This window comes from Ahaetulla prasina, chromosome 17, assembly GCF_028640845.1.
Source record: "Ahaetulla prasina isolate Xishuangbanna chromosome 17, ASM2864084v1, whole genome shotgun sequence".
In the NCBI taxonomy this organism is placed as follows: domain Eukaryota; kingdom Metazoa; phylum Chordata; class Lepidosauria; order Squamata; family Colubridae; genus Ahaetulla; species Ahaetulla prasina.
The window spans coordinates 7694694-7712714 of record NC_080555.1 but is presented as its reverse complement, the minus strand read 5'-3'; the positions used below and the strand labels follow the sequence as shown (position 1 = coordinate 7712714).

The 18021-nt window shown below is 43.9% G+C and overlaps 1 protein-coding gene across 7 annotated transcripts in view; it reads left to right on the top strand.

The window, feature by feature from the left end:
- Positions 1–18021, top strand: part of SLC29A2 (solute carrier family 29 member 2) — a 29162-nt gene that overhangs the window by 3989 nt on the left and 7152 nt on the right. For 4 of the 7 annotated variants that reach the window (XM_058160379.1, XM_058160378.1, XM_058160380.1 and 1 more), the window contains exons 2-8: positions 1560–1658; positions 7780–7861; positions 8707–8927; positions 10922–11061; positions 12591–12725; positions 15644–15741; positions 17224–17308. In XM_058160379.1, coding sequence (XP_058016362.1) covers positions 1630–1658; positions 7780–7861; positions 8707–8927; positions 10922–11061; positions 12591–12725; positions 15644–15741; positions 17224–17308 — 790 coding nt within the window. In that variant the 5' untranslated portion in view covers positions 1560–1629. Of the gene's footprint in view, positions 1–72; positions 178–1135; positions 1351–1559; positions 1659–7779; positions 7862–8706; positions 8928–10921; positions 11062–12590; positions 12726–15643; positions 15742–17223; positions 17309–18021 lie in introns of those variants that run through there. The other 3 variants (XM_058160382.1, XM_058160383.1, XM_058160377.1) reach the window with 3 other exon arrangements.

Here is an 18021-nt window from a genome sequence, read left to right as displayed (position 1 = left end):
TAGTCCTTAACCGTAGGCACAAAAGCCAGTTGGTCGACTTTGGGCCAATCATCAGGAGACTGGGAGTTCTAGTCCTGCCTTAGGCATGGAAACTGGTTGGATGACTTTGGACCAGTCAATCTCACTCCGCCCAACGCATCTCACAGAGTTGTTATTGTGGGGAAAAATAGGAGGAAGGTGTGTTGATTTTCTCTCTCTCTTTCTCTCTCTCTCCTATCTATCTACCTCCTCTTCTATTTTCTATCTATCTATCTATCCTCTTCTGTCTGTCTATCTATCTATCTCTATCAACTCATCTATCTATCTTTCTTTCTATCTCTATCTACTCATCTATCTATCTCTATCAATCTATCTATCGATATCTACTCTTCTATCTATCTATCTATCTATCTATCTATCTATCTATCTATCTATCTATCTATCTATCTATCCTCTTCTATCTATCTATCTCTATCAACATCTATCTATCTATCTATCTTTCTATCTCTATCTCTCTATCTCTACTCTTCTATCTATCTATCTATCTATCTATCTATCTATCTATCTGTCTGTCTGTCTATCTATCTATCTATCTATCTATCCTCTTCTGTCTGTCTATCTATCTCTATCAACTCTTCTATCTATCTATCTATCTATCTATCTATCTATCTATCTATCTATCTATCTATCTATTTATCTCTATCTATCTCTCTGTCATTATCTGTCTGTCTGTCTGTCTGTCATCTATCTATCTATCTATCTATCTATCTATCTATCTATCTATCTATCTATCTATCCTCTTCTATCTATCTATCTCTATCAACATCTATCTATCTATCTATCTTTCTATCTCTATCTACTCATCTATCTATCTCTATCAATCTATCTATATCTCTCTATCTCTACTCTTCTATCTATCTATCTATCTATCTATCTATCTATCTATCTGTCTGTCTGTCTATCTATCTATCTATCTATCTATCCTCTTCTGTCTGTCTATCTATCTCTATCAACTCTTCTATCTATCTATCTATCTATCTATCTATCTATCTATCTATCTATCTATTTATCTATCTCTATCTACTCTTCTGTCTGTCTATCTGTCTGTCTGTCTGTCTGTCTATCTATCTATCTATCTATCTATCTATCTATCTATCTATCTATCTATCTATCTATCTATCTATCTATCTATCCTTCTGTCTATCTATATCTATCTATCTATCTATCTATCTATCTATCTATCCATCCATCCATCCATCTATCTACTCATCTATCTATCTATCTATCTATCTCTATTCTATCAATCTATCTACCTACCTACCTACCTACCGATCCATCTCTTGCCTTGAGTTATCCGTAAAAATAATAAAGGTGGGATATTACAAATATTTGTGTGTTTTTTAAAAAAAATCCTTTTTGAAGAAAAAATTGGACAGCTATTTGTCTGGGATGGCATTAGATCTCCTGCCTGAGCAGAAGACCTCCAACCTCCTTGTAGCCTTGTGATTCTACGGTTGGCTTTGGCTGATGGGAGACGTTCTGCTGAATTTCTCTTTAAATAATTTTCTGTTACATACCAGATCCAGCTGTGGTTTGAAGGAAGAGGAACTGTACTAGTTTCCCGCTGACACTTCAGAGAATTGGTTAATCATGGGTCCGCAGGAAAAACCCAAAGACGTGTAAGTTGCAATTTGTATGTTTCCTTTAACGTATGGTGCTCTTAACGGCCGGTCCAGGACATGATGTGCTTGGAAAAAATCTTAGGATGCAAAAATCGATCCTCCAGGCTCTATTTGGGGTTAATTTCCTAGAAACCTGAAATCAACATCATCCACCATTGATGGAAAGGAATTTTAGCAGCTCTGAGACAATCCTTTGTGTGCTTAAAATAGGGAGGGTGTGCCTCTGAGCATATGTAGAGTGTTTTTGCTAGCAGGACGAGGATGCAAACTCTTAAATCTTCAGATTTTGCAAGGATTTCTTATCTAGCCCCTTCTGCCTTCCCAATGAATGTCCTGCCAGGACTTCTGCAAAGTGCATTTTCAGGTCTAGAAATAAATAAAGGCCACATTTTTCCCCTTCCCGCCGAATGAATCAGGAGGAAAAAAACCTCTGCTTTTTTGAGGACATTTAAAAACATTTTTTAATTTTTTTTTTGGTAAATACGCAGCATTTGACCTCAACCAGCCGATGAGTAATATTTGACTAATGACTTCACAATATCCAACTCCTCTAGGCGAGATCGTTTGAGCTTTCCTTTTTATGGTATTTTATTTTATTTTTTTAAAAAAAAGAAAGCGGTCTGGCTTTTGCGTCAAGTGACAACATTTCTGTGGGGTTTTCTTTGCTGCCGTTCATGCATCCCCTGGCGAATTTCCTTCAAACCCCACCCATGGATGAAATATGGACTGTAAGCTGAAGCCAACACTGTCACTCGAGGTCTTTAGGTGTTCTTTGCAGGGGTGTGTGTGTGTGTTCACACGCACAAACACACACAAAGGGAGTCCTTGATGGACAAGGAGAAATGAGGACATTTGCCATTAAATGGTGCAGTTGATAAGCGAGGCATCATGTGGCCTTAAACAAGGCATTATGTAACCATGATTTGAGTCCTTCGCCTGTCTCTCTCTCTCTCTATGTCTCCTGTCTGTCTGTCTGTCTTTCTATCTTATCTATCTATCTATCTATCTATCTATCTATCTATCTATCTATCTATCTATCTATCTATCTATCTATCTAACTATCTATCTATCTATCTATCTATCTATCTATCTATCTATCTATCTATCTATCTATCTATCTATCTATCTATCTATCTATCTATCTATCTATCTATCTATCTATCTATCTAACTATCCATCTATCATCTATCTATCTATCTATCTATCTATCTATCTATCTATCTATCTATCTAACTATCTATCTATCTAACTATCTATCTATCTATCTATCTATCTATCTATCTATCTATCTATCTATCTTCTATCTATCTATCTATCTATCTATCTATCTATCTATCTATCTATCTAACTATCTATCTATCTAACTATCTATCTTCTATCTATCTATCTATCTATCTATCTATCTATCTATCTATCTATCTATCTATCTATCTATCTACTCTTCTTTCTATCTGTCTGTCTATATCAGTGGTTCTCAACCTTTATTTATTTATTTATTTATTTATTATTTATAGTGCTGCAACCCCTTTAATACGATTCCCCACGATGTGGCGACCCCAACCGTCAAATTATTTTCGTTTTGAATTTATCGCGCCTGAAGCCGTATTGGCTAGCGATCTGAACTGCTTGCGATTGCCTTGAGGACGGAGGCATTAAAGCGGAGACTCCTCCCCAGGGGTGAAATGCTCCCGGTTCGCACCGGCTCCCCCCGATTAGGTAGCGATGGCGGCTGCTGGTTCGGAGGACCCGTAGCAAAAATCCCTGGGCCCGCCCCCCTGCCTCTGCTGAGCCGCACCATCAGCAGAGGCTTTTTTTTTAAACTTTTAAAAGTTTTTCTTCAGCTGAAACATGCCTTGAAAAGTTAAAAAAAAAAAAAACCTCTGATGATCGCGGGGCTGAGCAGAGATCATCAGAACACTTTTAAAGTTTTTTTAAAAAAACCCTCTTCAGCCGAAGGGGAAAAGAAAAAAGAAAAAAACCCGAGGTTTTAAAAGCCTCCTCTGGCGATCCCAGAGGAGTTTCCTGATCCTCACAGGCTTTTAAACTCACTTTTTAACAGCCCCCACTTACAAGAGCCCCCACCCAAGCCCAGCCAATTCCCCCTCCTCACTTACCTATAATTACTGCTCCTTTCCGACTGGCAACGGCATGTTTTCTTCAGCTACTGAAGAAAAAGAAAAAAACGAGGTTTTAAAAGGCTCCTCTGGCGATCCTAGAGGAGTTTCCTGATCCTCACAGGCTTTTAAACTCACTTTTTAACAGCCCCCACTTACAAGAGCCCCCACCCAAGCCCAGCCAATTCCCCCTCCTCACTTACCTATAATTACTGCTCCTTTCCGACTGGCAACGGCATGTTTTCTTCAGCTACTGAAGAAAAAGAAAAAAGCTTGCTTTGACCTCCTGCTTTGCTGGCTGAGGAACTCTGGGATTTGAAGTCCACAATAAAATAAAATAAAATAATAAAATAAAATTTTTGTGCAGCTTTCTGAGATTTGATGTGTTTCTGTAGTGTTTCACTCTAACCACACAAACACACAAAATCTCAGAAAGCTGTATATGGCATTTTGTGTGTGTGTGTGTGTGTGGGAGAGAGAGAGAGTTGTGTGTATGTAAAGTGTGAAAGTTGGTTTTTGATACCTCTTATTGTTTTTTATACTTTGTTTATTATTCTTATTATTTATTGTTATTGGCCATGCCCACTCAGTCATCTGACCACCAAGCCACGCCCACCAATTAAGCCACGCCCACAGAACCGGTAGGGAAAATTTTTAGATTTCACCCCTGCTCCTCCCTTATTAAGTTTATGGCGCCTGAAGCCAGATGAGGCTAGCGATTGGGAGTGATTGCAGCTGGCTTGAGAGGGAGACATCAGAGCAAAGATTTCTCTCTTTTTTAATTCATCGCGCCTGAAGCCGAATTCGGCTAGCGATTTGAAGAGCCTGCAGCTGGCTTGTGGAGTCAACCATTGGAGCGCGATTGTCGTGTCCCACCCCCCCACTCCGACGAACGAGTCAAGGAAGTCCGTGACAAACTTGGCAACGAAGCCTCTGCAGCTTGCCAAGTTCCTTCGAGGTTTATCAGGGCAGGCAGGAGTCCAAGTTGTGACTTCAGCGATAGGGTCCGGTACCAGCAAACTCGATAAGACTTTGCTTGACTCAAGGTTGGAAGGCCAAAAGCAGGTCCTTTATATAGGCTGTGGGGTGTGGCTCCATGACTCAGCATTTATCCAGGCCTGCCCCTCCCTTCCTTCTGCTGGCGTCACCTCTCAGATCTCCGGAAGCGAGGATCCTCCCACTGTGAATTGTCTTCAGCTGGATCTGCTGTCTGGGAAAGGGAGGAGTCAGAAGGAGTAGGCCCGAGCAATTCCAATACCTGGCTGGCTTCCTGCTCTGATGGCTGAGCCAAAGGAATACACACTGTATGAGTGAGATTTATTGGGCTACTCACTCCTGGAATCGTCTCCGGGCATGGGGCCAGGGCCGGGGGCTGGAGGCATGACAGGCCGTTCATCTTCATTATCAGACTCGGAGTCTGATAACAGGCCTGGTTGGAGACGGGAAGGGCCCAGCTGAGGAGAGGAGGCAGGACGAATCACAACAGCGATTCTTCGACTCGCAAGTATACTTCCCATATTTCCGATGGTCTTAGGCGACCCCTGGCAAATCGTCATTGGACCCCTAAAGAGGTCGCAACCCACAGGTTGAGAACTGCTGGTCTATATCTTTCTTTTCTTTCTTTCTTTCTTTCTTTCTTTCTTTCTTTCTTTCTTTCTTTCTTTCTTTCTTTTTTCTTCCTTCCTTCCTTCCTTCCTTCCTTCCTTCCTTCCTTCCTTCCTTCCTTCCTTCCTTCCTTCCTTCCTTCCTTTCTATCATATCTATCTACCCATCTATATCTAACTTTCTTTCTTACTGATTGGTATCTATCTATATCTTTCTATCTATTGGTTATCTATCTATCATCTATCTATCTTCTTTCTTTCTTTCTTTCTATCTATCTATGTATCTATCTATCTTCTTTCTTTCTTTCTTTCTTTCTTTCTTTCTTTCTTTCTTTCTTTCTTTCTTTCTTATCTATCTAAGTGGTGGGTTTCAATTTTTTTACTACCGGTTCTGTGGGTGTGGCTTAGTGGGCGTGGCATGGCTTGGTGGGTGTGGCTTGGTGAGTGTGGCAGGGGAAGGATACTGTAAAATCTCCATTCCCTCCCCAATCCAGGGAAAGGTTACTGCAAAATCCCCATTCCATTCCGATCAGATGGGTTTCAGCAGGTTCTGACCAGTTCTGGAGAACCAGTAGCAGAAATTTTGAGTAGTTCGGAGAACCGGTAGTAAAAATTCTGACTGGCCCTGCCCTCATCTATTCTCTGCCTCCCAAGTCCCAGCTGATGGGGAGGGGATGGAGATTTTGCAGTAACCTTCCCTTGCCACACCCACCATGCCATGCCACACCCACTAAGCCACGCCCACAGAACCGGTAGCAAAAAAAAAAAATGAAACCCACCACTGGTGCAGATTGCTTAGTTTCGGTTTGTGGGAACCTGGCTAACGGATGAGATAAATAACGGATGAGATTTCAGATATGGATTTCAGACCCTGCCATTGAAGGAACTCAATTCTGGGGAGTGAGAATCTGCCCCTAAAATTCCTATAAAGTTCTGCAACACCACTAAACACCTAACTCACACAGCAGTCTGGTGCCTAAGGAAATTTACCCACCTGGTAGGGCTGTGTTACTATTCTCATCTTTCCTACTGTATTAGGACTGTATTAACTATTCCTGTTAGTATGTTATGATTCATCCACTCCGTTGTTTGTATTTTATGATTTATGATCTATCACTCTGTTGTTTGTATATACACTGAGAGTATATGCTCTTCTTTTCTTCTCTTCCCTCTCCTTTCTCTTCTCTTCTCTTCTCTTCTCTTTTATTCAGAATTCTCTTCTATTCAGAATTCTCTTCTCTTCTCTACTTTTCTATTCAGAATTCTCTTCTCTTCTCTACTTTTCTATTCAGAATTCTCTTCTCTTCTCTACTTTTCTATTCAGAATTCTCTTCTCTCTCCTCTTCTCTTCCCTCTCTTTTCTCTTCTCTTCTCTTCTCTTCTCTTCTCTTCTCTTCTCTTCTCTTCTCTTCTCTTCTCTTCTCTTTTATTCAGAATTCTCTTCTATTCAGAATTCTCTCTTCTCTTCTCTTCTCTTTTATTCAGAATTCTCTTCTCTCTTCTCTTCTCTTCTCTTCTCTTCTCTTCTCTCTCTCTTCTCTTCTCTACTTTTCTATTCAGAATTCTCTTCTCTCTTCTTCTCTTCCCTCTCCTTTCTCTTCTCTTCTCTTCTCTTCTCTTCTCTTCTCTTTTATTCAGAATTTTCTTCTCTTCTATTCAAATTCTCTCTTCTCTTCTCTTCTCTTTTATTCAGAATTCTCTTCTCTTCTCTTCTCTTCTCTTCTCTTCTCTTCTCTTCTCTTCTCTTCTCTTCTCTTCTCTTTTATTCAGAATTCTCTTCTCTCTTCTCTTCTCTTCCCTCTCCTTTCTCTTCTTCTCTTCTCTTCTCTTCTCTTTTATTCAGAATTTTCTTCTCTTCTATTCAGAATTCTCTCTTCTCTTCTCTTCTCTCCTCTCCTCTCCTCTCCTCTCCTCTCCTCTCCTCTTTTGTCTCTTCTATTCTAGAATTCTCTTCTCTTTTACTCTACTTTACTCTACTCTACTCTATTCAGAATCCTATTCTATTCTATTTTCTTATTCTGTTCTGTTCATTCCAACCCAACCCAACCCAATCCAACCCAACCCAACCCAACCCAATCCAATCCAATCCAATCCAATCCAATCCAATCCAATCCAATCCAATCCAATCCAATCCAATCCAGAATTCTATTCCAATAATTCAATAATCCAATAATGCTGGCTACTGGGACAAATAGTGCCATGTGTGTGGGTTTACACATTAAGGCCCATCGTAACCATGGTTCATTGGGGTCACACTGCAATCAGAACCATCCGTCGGCCGACGGTCGTTTGCAAACGGCGGTTTCTAGCTTGGTGTGTGGGAATCCAGCTGGACGAGGCTGTGTGGTGCAGTGGGTAGAGTCAACATCCAGTGATCTGATTGGGCATCTCTCCTTCCAGGTTCCACTGTGTGGGAGTTATATTTTTTCTCCTGGGCTTAGGAACTCTACTTCCTTGGAATTTTTTCATCACAGCCATTCCGGTGAGTCCTTCGTTCGGAAGACGGTCCTGGGCCATCGGAGGGGGTTGAGACGCTCCGCTTTATGTATGTCCTCTTTTTTATTTTTTTTGGCCTTCTGATCCTCGTTTAGTGACAATTACAGGTCGTCCTCAACTGACGGCCATGATTGAGCCCAGTCTTTCTGTCACTAAGTGAGACAGCTGTTAAGTGAGTTTTGCCCCGTTTGGCAACCTTTCTTGCCACGGTTGTTTAAGTGAATCTCTGCAGCGGATAAGTTAGTGACACGGTTGTTAAGTTTTTTGTTTTTTTTAATTTGCATTTATATCCTGCCCTTCTCCGAAGACTCAGGGCGGCTTACACTATGTTAGCAATAGTCTTCATCCATTTGTATATTATATACAAAGTCAACTTTTATTGCCCCCAACAATCTGGGTCCTCATTTTACCTACCTTATAAAGGATGGAAGGCTGAGTCAACCTTGGGCTTGGTGGGACTTGAACCTGCAGTAATTGCAAGCAGCTGTGTTAATAACAGACTGTCTTAGCAGTCTGAGCCACCAGAGGCCCCTAAGTGAGAAAGTGAATCGGGCTTTCTCCATCGGGCGATCCAGTCCGAACTGGGAGCATTTCACCCCTGCCTTAGGGCTTTTTCCACCCAATTACTCCTTTTTTTTTCCTAATTACGTTTGTTTTGCTGGGAGGAAGGGGTCAGGAAGGTAATCAAACTAGGTCTGTTAAACCTAGTTAATCCTTGTTACATCCTCGGGGCCCATGGAGGTCTAAGGAACAGCGACACCGCACAATGGACGCTGTGACACGCAGCACATCCTTTGAATGTTTCTAATCCAACGCTTTCTCTCCCGCCAGTATTTCGAGACCAGGCTGACGGGGAATTGCTCTGCCAGATGGAAATCAGGCAGCCTCGAACCCCCAGCCGGTGAGAACCAAACAGCTGAGAATCAGACAGCCTTGAACCCTCAGCCGGTGTCCGCCTGCGAAGACGAATTCAGCTTCAGTAACTGGCTGACCCTCCTTTCTCAGTTGCCCTTGCTACTTTTCACTTTTCTGAACTCCGTCCTCTACCGGTGGTGAGACACGTTTTTTTTTCCCCCTCTCTCTTTCTACGTTCGGGTTGTTTTTCTCCCTGCGTTTGACTTGCCGGGTTGCCTCTTGCCACGTTTCTCTCTTTTGGGCCCGATCGTTCTGCTCAGAGATCCGATCTGGATCGGTTACGGCAGGGGTGTCGAACTTGATTTCGAGTTGAGGGCCGCGTCAGGGTTGTGTTTGACCTCGGGGTGGGGGCCAGGCTGGGTCGACATCACTCGTGTCGGGGGCACCTGCGGTGGCCTGAGGGCTCCCGAGCTGACAAAATGGGCTCCCGAGCTCCGTTTTCGGCTGCGACCGTCTCCTGCAACCCTCTGCCGGCGAAAACATAGCTCAGGAGAGCCAGACGTGGCCCTCGCGAGCTCTGCTTTCGCTGGCAGAGGCACCGCAGGCCAGTCCTTTGCTGTTTCCAGGGTGGCCCCCGTGGGCCAGATCTAGAATAGAATAGAACAACAGAGTTGGAAGGGACCTTGGAGGTCTTCTAGTCCAACCCAAGCAGCTGCCTGCAATTACTGCAGGTTCAAGCCCCACCAGGTCCAAGGTTGACTCAGCCTTCCATCCTTTATAAGGTAGGTAAAATGAGGACCCAGATTGTTGGGGGTTGATAAGTCAATAAGTTGACTTTGTATATAATATACAAATGGATGAAGACTATTGCTTAACACAGTGTAAGCCGCCCTGAGTCTTCGGAGAAGGGCGGGATATAAATTCAAATAATAATAATAATAATAATAATAATAATAACCCCCTGTCCAGGCAGGAAACCCTACACCAGTTCAGACTATCCAACGGCTATCCAACATCTTCTTAAAAATTTCCAGTGTTGGAGCATTCGCAACTTCTGCAGGCAAGTTCAAAGCACCCCATGGGCCGGATCCAGGCCCCGGGGTCTTGAGTTTGACACCCTTGGGTTACAAGGACCAGAAGTTTAGTCTTCCGAGCTTTCGGACTGGTGCTGGAGCCCCTCCTCATGGAACTTCTCTTAAAGTAGAATGTGTGCTTTGGGCTATTCAGTGTGTAGCATTAATGTGGTGCTTGTTGTGCGTGGCTTTTTAGTTGTTGATTGGGGTGTGGATAGCCGGCTCTTAAGTTGTCGGTTGTTGTTTCCTTGTGCTCAGCTCACAAGTACTTGATAAGCTGGTGGTAAACTCTGCACTCTTGTTGACCGACGTGGGGCCCATTTCCCAGGCTTCGGTCATTTCATGGCTGTTTTTGTCCCTGCTCAGCCAACAATCTTAGTAACCGCAAAATTGAATGGATGTTCATTGCAAGGGGCCGTGCTTGCAGGCCTGGAAGGGCTCAAGACAGGGGGGAAATCCAGCAGGTTCTGACAGGTTCTGGAGAACCAGTAACGGAACTTTTGAGTAGTTCGGAGAATGGGTAGCAGAAATTTTGAGTAGTTCGGAGAAATTACTGGCAAATTACCACCTCTGGCTGGTCCCAGAGTAGGGTAGAAATGGAGATTTTGCAATATCCTTCCCCCAGGATTGAGGAGGGAATGGAGATTTTGCAATATCCTTCCCCCAGGAGTGGGGAGGGAATGGGGATTTTGCAGTGTCCTTCCCCCAGGAGTGGGGAGGGAATGGGGATTTTGCAGTATCCTTCCCCCAGGATTGAGGAGGGAATGGGGATTTTACAATATCCTTCCCCTGCCACGCCCACCAAGACACACCCACAGAACCGGTAGTAAAAAAAGTAGGATTTTACCACTGGCTCAAGGGGAAAGGAAAGGGGTTGACTCACAACTCCCAAGGGTTGTGGTGTTGTTGGGAAAATAGGAGAAGGAAGGTGTGTCGGATATGATTGCAGCCTCGAGTTATTTGTAAAAATAAAAAAGGCGGGATGCAAATAATCAATCAATCAATCCATCTTCACGCCTTCCTTTTTCCCCAGCTTCCAGAGAGGTGTCTCCTGTGAACCCCTTTAGCCAGCACTAACTTTCTGGTTATTTATGTGTACGTTTTTCTCTCTTGCAAAGCATTTCGGACAAAGTGCGCATTTTGGGCAGCCTGATTGGGATCTTGTTCCTCTTCGCCCTGACCGCCATCCTGGTTAAGGTGATGATGTCACCCCAGAGTTTCTTCTCCATCACCATGGCAAGCGTTTGGTTCATTAACTGTGAGTTGGCTCTGGTTCCTTCCTCTCTAGCACTTGATGAGGTTACCTCGTGTTCTGTCCACCCTCGCCTCAGTCTGAGCGATGACTTAATTAGCCGGCAACTATCAGCTTCTGGCAGCAAACTAGCGAGCGTCTGCCAAGTGTCTCTGTTATCTCGCAGTACTTCAGCTCTAGTTAAGCAGTTGATTTGCTTGCCATGAAGGGGTATAGCAGCCCTTGCTGCTTTTATATCCTGTGGGGTGTGGCTCCATGATTCAGCACTTCCTAGGCCTGCTCCACCCCTGCTTCTGTTGTTCCCGCCTCTCCTGCCTACGAAACCGAGGGTCCAGCCAGGCCTGATTGCCATCAGCTGGCTCTGAAGGCGTAGCCTGGGGGGGGGAAGAGTCAGGGGATGGAGGCCTCGTTATCTTCTCCACCTGGCCTGCCTCTGGCTCCTGGAGCTGAGCCAGGGAAGCCGGTGCTCCCGAGGTAAGTCCTGATGGCCCTTCCCCCTCACTTTCCGAGTCACTTTCTGGCAGGGGCCCCGGCTCGGGGGGCGCAGACACAACACCTCGCTTGGTAATGCAACGTCCGCAAGAAAGCCGCCAAGCACAGAAAACACACCAAAGACCCCCTAATTCCTCTTGGAATTTACATCTCTGAGATTTGGAGCTTTGGTCAGGGAACTCAATTCAAATCCTCATTTGCCCCCCCCCCCAAAAAAAAAACACCTCTGGACAAGCTACCTCACAGGATTGTTGTGAGCTCGAGGACATGAATCCTGGTCCTTTCAAAATCTATTGGACTGCAACTCCCAGAATCCTTGGTCAGCATCTCAGTGGAGGAGGGGGGGGAGTGTTGGAAGCTGAGTCTTGGGGAATTGTGCCCTAAGCTATGTGAACTTCAACTCCCAGAATTCCCCGTTCAGCCATGTTGGCTGGGGAATTCAGGGAATCGAAGTCCACATGTCTTAAGAGTGGCGGAAGTTGAGAATCTCCGACTTACAAGATTAGCTTAAAAGGAAATTATGGTCAGCAATAATATATCATACATTTAATACGTTTTCCTTTCATCCATGGGATCTAAGACACAGGTAGCCCTCAACGTACGACCGCAACGGAGTCCAAAACCTCTTGTCGTTAAGCGAGACAGTTATTGCGTGAATTTTGCCCCCTTTTACGACCGTCCTCAGCACAGTCGTTCAATGAATCGCTGCCACTGTTAAAAGTTAGTAACCCGGTTGTTAAGTGAGAGCGGCTCCCCCGCGGACTTGGCTTGTCAGAAGGTCACAAAAGGGGATCACATGACCCCAGGACACCGCCATCGTCATAAATACGAAGCGGTTGCCAAGCGTCTCAATTTTGATCACGTGACCGCAGGGGCGCCGCAGTGGTTTGTGACGTGGGGGACACGGCCGGAAGTCGCTTTTCCCTGTACCGTTGTCCCTTCGGACGGTCACTAAATGGACGGTTGTAAGTCGAGGACTGCTCCCTGTGCACAAAACAGCCTCGTTCTTGACTTTGTCGTCCTCCTCCTTTTGTTTCCCTCAGCCTTCTGTGCCATCCTGCAAGGGAGTCTATTCGGACTGGTGGGGTCTTTCCCGCAACGATACAGCACCCTGTTCCTCAGCGGTCAAGGAATGGCAGGAACGTTTGCCGCCATAGCCATGTTGCTTTCCATGGCCAGTGAGTATCGTGTGTGTGTGTGTGTGTGTGTGTGTGTGTGTGTGTCTGAAATACACCTCCTCGTTTGAAAGAGCAATTTAAATTTTTTATAAAAATGTCAGATCAACGCGTGAACAGCACCTGGAGGCCATGCATTCATTCCAATACAAATGAAATGGATCAGATCATTGTTATACGAAAGGTCACGAACTGTGCAGAAATGGATAAATTAACACCGAGTTTAAAAGATAAAGAGGCATCGATATTCTGTAATGTATGGGAAGAGTGGTATAAATGGATAGAACGGAGGCAGATTAAAAATAGTTCATAAAGGCTGAGATTTTAGCCATCTCAGCCAAGTTAGTTTCTGAAAGACAATAACATATAACATAACATAACAACAGAGTTGGAAGGGACCTTGGAGGCCTTCTAGTCCAACCCCCTGCCCAGGCAGGAAACCCTACACCATCTCAGTCAGATGGTTATCCAACGTTTTCTTAAAAATTTCCAGTGTTGGAGCATTCACAACTTCTGAAGGCAAGTCGTTCCACTTATTAATTGTTCTAACTGTCAGGAAATTTCTCCTTAGTTCTAAGTTGCTTCTTTCTTTGATCAGTTTCCACCCATTGCTTCTTGTTCTACCCTCAGGTGCTTTGGAGAACAGCCCGACTCCCTCTTCTTTGTGGCAACCCCTGAGATACTGGAACACAGCTATCATGTCTCCCCTAGTCCTTCTTTTTATTCTTTTACATACCCAGTTCCTGCAATCGTTCTTCATATGTTTTAGCCTCCAGTCCCCTAATCATCTTTGTTGCTCTTCTCTGCACTCTTTCTAGAGTCTCAACATCTTTTTTACATCGTAGCGACCAAAACTGGATGCAATATTCCAGCTTTATACGCAGAAAATACGCAGGAAATACGCAGGAAAGATATTTAATTGAATGGAAAAAATGGATTATTTACAAAACAGATATCAGATTAAGAGATATCAGATTGCCTTTGAATAAATAGGATGTATTATTTTATATAATGGGGGGGTTAGGAAATGAAAAGACTTGGATGAGGTTAATTGGATTAGAAGGGAAAATTTTATTCTATGTTTGGTTTATGTATAACAATACCTTGTGATTGACCCGGGAAGCGGGGGTGTGTGTGTGTGAAGGGAGGGGGGAAGGGGGTTTTGCGGGGGGAGGGGGGGGAAAGGGGGAAAATGTTTTTGTTTGTTAAAACTTTTTCAATAAAAAAAAATAGTTCATTATCAAGTGTAAGCAAAAGATAAAACACGAATGTAAATACACACAATTTAATTTTTGTAAATAATGCACAGAGTATTGTTATAAGAAAAACACCACAAAAAGCTGTTAAGCGATACAATTTTTAAAATTTTTTTATGTTTTTAATGTAATAAAAGTTCAATAAAGTATATTGGGAAAAAAAAGAAATTGATCAGATCAAACATAATTAATACCTTCAATCAACTTACATTTTTCTAACAGCAATACGCTACCGTGTTTCCCCGAAAATAAGACCCTGTCTTATATTTTTTTTGAGCCCCCAAATAAGTGTTTGGCCTTATTTTCGGGGAGGTCTTATTATTTTGGGGGCGCCTGGAACAAGACGGGGCTCCTCTTGCAGTCTTCCTTGATTTCCAGCTTTGTCTTCCTAACCCTAAGCAGAGGAAATGGCGGGGACCGGCTGCGCATGCGCTTCAATATTTTCGCGAAGGGCTTATTTTAGCGCATGCGCTCAAAAGCCCGATTGGGCTTCTTATCAGGGGAGGTCTTATTTTCGCAGAAACAGGGTATGTTAGGTTACAACCTATCATTATTCAACTCTTCCACATTTTCTCGTTCTTCCTTTTATTTTGTAAAATAAAAACCGTGCGCATTATTAATATCCCCCTTATTTCTATCACTTATTCTAGCTTTGAGTCATGTCACTCTTTTATTACAGGACTTTTTTCTTTCTTTCCTGTTTAGTTTCTAGTCATGTCACCTGCCTAAAAAAAAAAAAAGATTAAAAAAAAAGAATAGAGAAAGGGAGGCAGTGGTGGGTTTCAAAATTTTTTACCACTGGTTCTGTGGGTGTGGCTTGGTGGGCGTGGCAGAGGAAGGATACTGTAAAATCTCCATTCCCTCCCCAATCCAGGGGAAGGCTACTGCAAAATCCCCATTTCCTCCCGATCAGCTGGGACTTGGGAGGCAGAGAATAGATGGAGGTGGGGCCAGTCAGAATTTTTACTACCGGTTCTCTGAACTACTCAAACTTTCTGCTACCAGTTCACCAGAACTGGTCAGAACCTGCTGAAACCCACCTCTGGAGGGAGGGGGTAGAAGCAACGCCTTGAGTCCTTTGGGAGAAGGGCGGTATAGAAATTGAAATAATAAATAAATAATAAATAAACTCAAAACAGCAACAACAACAACAAAGGGGAAAAAAGAAGGAATCATCTATCCATCGTCTCTTGCCCGCTTCATACTTTAATTGCTATGCTTTAAAAGAAAGAGGGGAAGAAGAAAGAGGCGCATCAGAACAACAGTGAACAAAAAAGAAATCATCTATCCATCATCTCTTGCCCGCTTCAATACTTTAATTGCTATGCTTTTCCTTTTGACTGGCCGCCCAAATTCCTCTCTTAAACCTCCGTCTGTTTCTTGGATGTCCAATCTAGGTGGGGAAGATCTTTCGAAGGGTGGAAGAGAATGGTCTGCCAATTATGGGGGGAAAACTGGGGGAAAAAATGCAGAAATATCCGAACAGAAAGAGCTTTTTTTGTCTGGGGAACTACCTGCCACAAGAAGGAAGAAGGATCTCCTCTGGCAGAGGGGTTTAAGGTTGGACCAGCCAGCTGTTGAGAACGTAGGGGTTGTGTCCTGTGCCTGAAGAATTGCAAAGCCCTGCATTTGTCTGCCGAAACACCATTTTTCTCTTCTGTTTAGGTGGCTTGGACCCCCTGTCATCCGCCCTGATCTATTTTATCACCCCCTGCGTTGGGACTTTACTTTCTATTGCCTGTTATATCTTGCTGCCCCACCAGGTAAGTAAAAATCCTTTGTCCCTCTTAACAGAATAACAGAAGGGACCTTGGAGGTCTTCTAGTCCAACCCCTGCTCAAGCAGGAGACCCCTACCCCATTTCAGACAAATGCCTGTTAAAAACCTCCAGGGATGGAGCACCCACAACTTCTAGTGGCAAGCAATTCCACTGGTTAATTGTCCTCGCTGCTAAGAAATTTCTCCTTAGTTCCAAGTTGCGTCTCTCTTTGATTAGTTTTCATCCGTTGCTTCTTGTTCTGTCTTCTGGTGCTTTGGAGAATAGCTTGACTCCCTCTTCTTTGTGGCAGCCCTTGAGATATTGGAATACTGCTGTCATGTCTCCCCTAGTCCTTCTTTTCATTAAACATACCCAGTTCCTGCAACCGTTCTTCATATATTTTAGCCTCCAGACCTTAATCATCCTAGTTGCTCTTCTCTGCACCCTTTCCACAGTCTCCCCAGGTAGTCCTCGATTTACAAGGGTTCATTTAGTGACCGTGCAAGGTTACCACAGCACTGTTACAGCATCCCCATGGTCAACGTGATCAAAATTCAGAGGCTCGGCCACCGGTTCATATTTATGATGGTGTCCCCTTTTTGCAACAAGCCAAGTCAACCGGGGGAGCCAGATTCACTACCGTGGCCCGAAAGTGGTCGTAAAAATGGGGCAAACCTCACTGAGCGACAGAAATGTTGGGCTCCCTTGTGGATGTAAGTCGAGGATGACCTGTTCTTCATTTTTTTTATAATGTGGTGGCTCGAACCCGGATGCAAAATTCTAACTGTGGTTGACCGCCTCTTCTCTGGGGCAGCCCCCCAGATATTGGAATATTGTTATCCTGTCTCCCCTGGTCCTTCTCTTCACTAGAGTAGCCATGCCCAGTTCCTGCAACCGTTCATCATATGTTTTAGCCTCCAGTCCCCTAATCATCTTAGTTGCTCTTCTCTGTACTCTTTCCAGCATGAATCTCAACATTTATATTGTGGAGATCAAACCTGGACGCAGTATTCCACGTATGGCATTACCAAGGCCTTATAAAGTTGTTATAAAATCCCCCTAGTTCTCCAGGGAAAATTTTCAGGTTCTAAGTCAGTTCTCAAGCTCTGGGATTTCCTGGTGGTGCTCCATCCAGTAAGAACCTTAGCTTAACTTCTTTTTTTTTTCCCCTTCAAGTTTTTTCATTTTTTTATAAAAATATCAAATCGGTGTGTGAACACTTGGGTGTCAGGCATTCTAATGCAAATAAGACTAATCAGGTTAATCACAATTATTACATTCAATCAACTTTTGTATTTCTGATAACAATACACATTTATATTAGGCTGCAGTCTATCATTGTTCAATTATTCCACGTTTTCTCTTGTTATTACTTCCATTTTATGATATAAAAGTGTATACATTGATAGCTTAACTTTCTGGGAACTTGATTTCGATCATGGAAGTGACTGTTGAGAGACCATCAGTTCCTCTTCTTTCTCTGCAGACCTTCACTCGTTACTATCTGGACAAGAGACCCCCAGAAGATTCGGGATGTGAACTGGAGACCAAGGCAGGTCTCCTTTCGCCAGGTGGGACATCTAAATTTTCCCCCCAAAAAACTCCCAGAATTCCCCAGCCACCATGCTTTAAGATGGATGGACTTCAACTCCCAGAATTCCCCAGCCGGAGTGCTTTAAGATGGGTGGACTTCAACTCCCAGAATCCGCCAGCCAGCATGCTTTAAGATGGGTGGACTTCAACTCCCAGAATTCCCCAGCCAGCGTGCTTTAAGATGGATGGACTTCAACTCCCAGAATCCGCCAGCCGGCGTGCTTTAAGATGGTGGACTTCAACTCCCAGAATTCCCCAGCCAGCATGCTTTAAGATGGGTGGACTTCAACTCCCAGAATTCCCCAGCCAGCATGCTTTAAGATGGGTGGACTTCAACTCCCAGAATCCGCCAGCCAGCATACTTTAAGATGGGTGGACTTCAACTCCCAGAATTCCCCAGCCAGCCTGCTTTTAGATGGGTGGACTTCAGCTCCCAGAATTCTCCAGCCGGCGTGCTTTAAGATGGGTGGACTTCAACTCCCAGAATCCCCCAGCCAGTGTGCTTTTAGATGGGTGGACTTCAGCTCCCAGAATTCTCCAGCCGGCGTGCTTTAAGATGGGTGGACTTCAACTCCCAGAATCCCCCAGTGGGGAAGCCAGATTCACTTAACAACGGTGTGACTAGCTTAACAACTTCAGTGATTCACTTAACGAGTGAACCAAGAAAGATCATAAGATGGGGGCAACATTC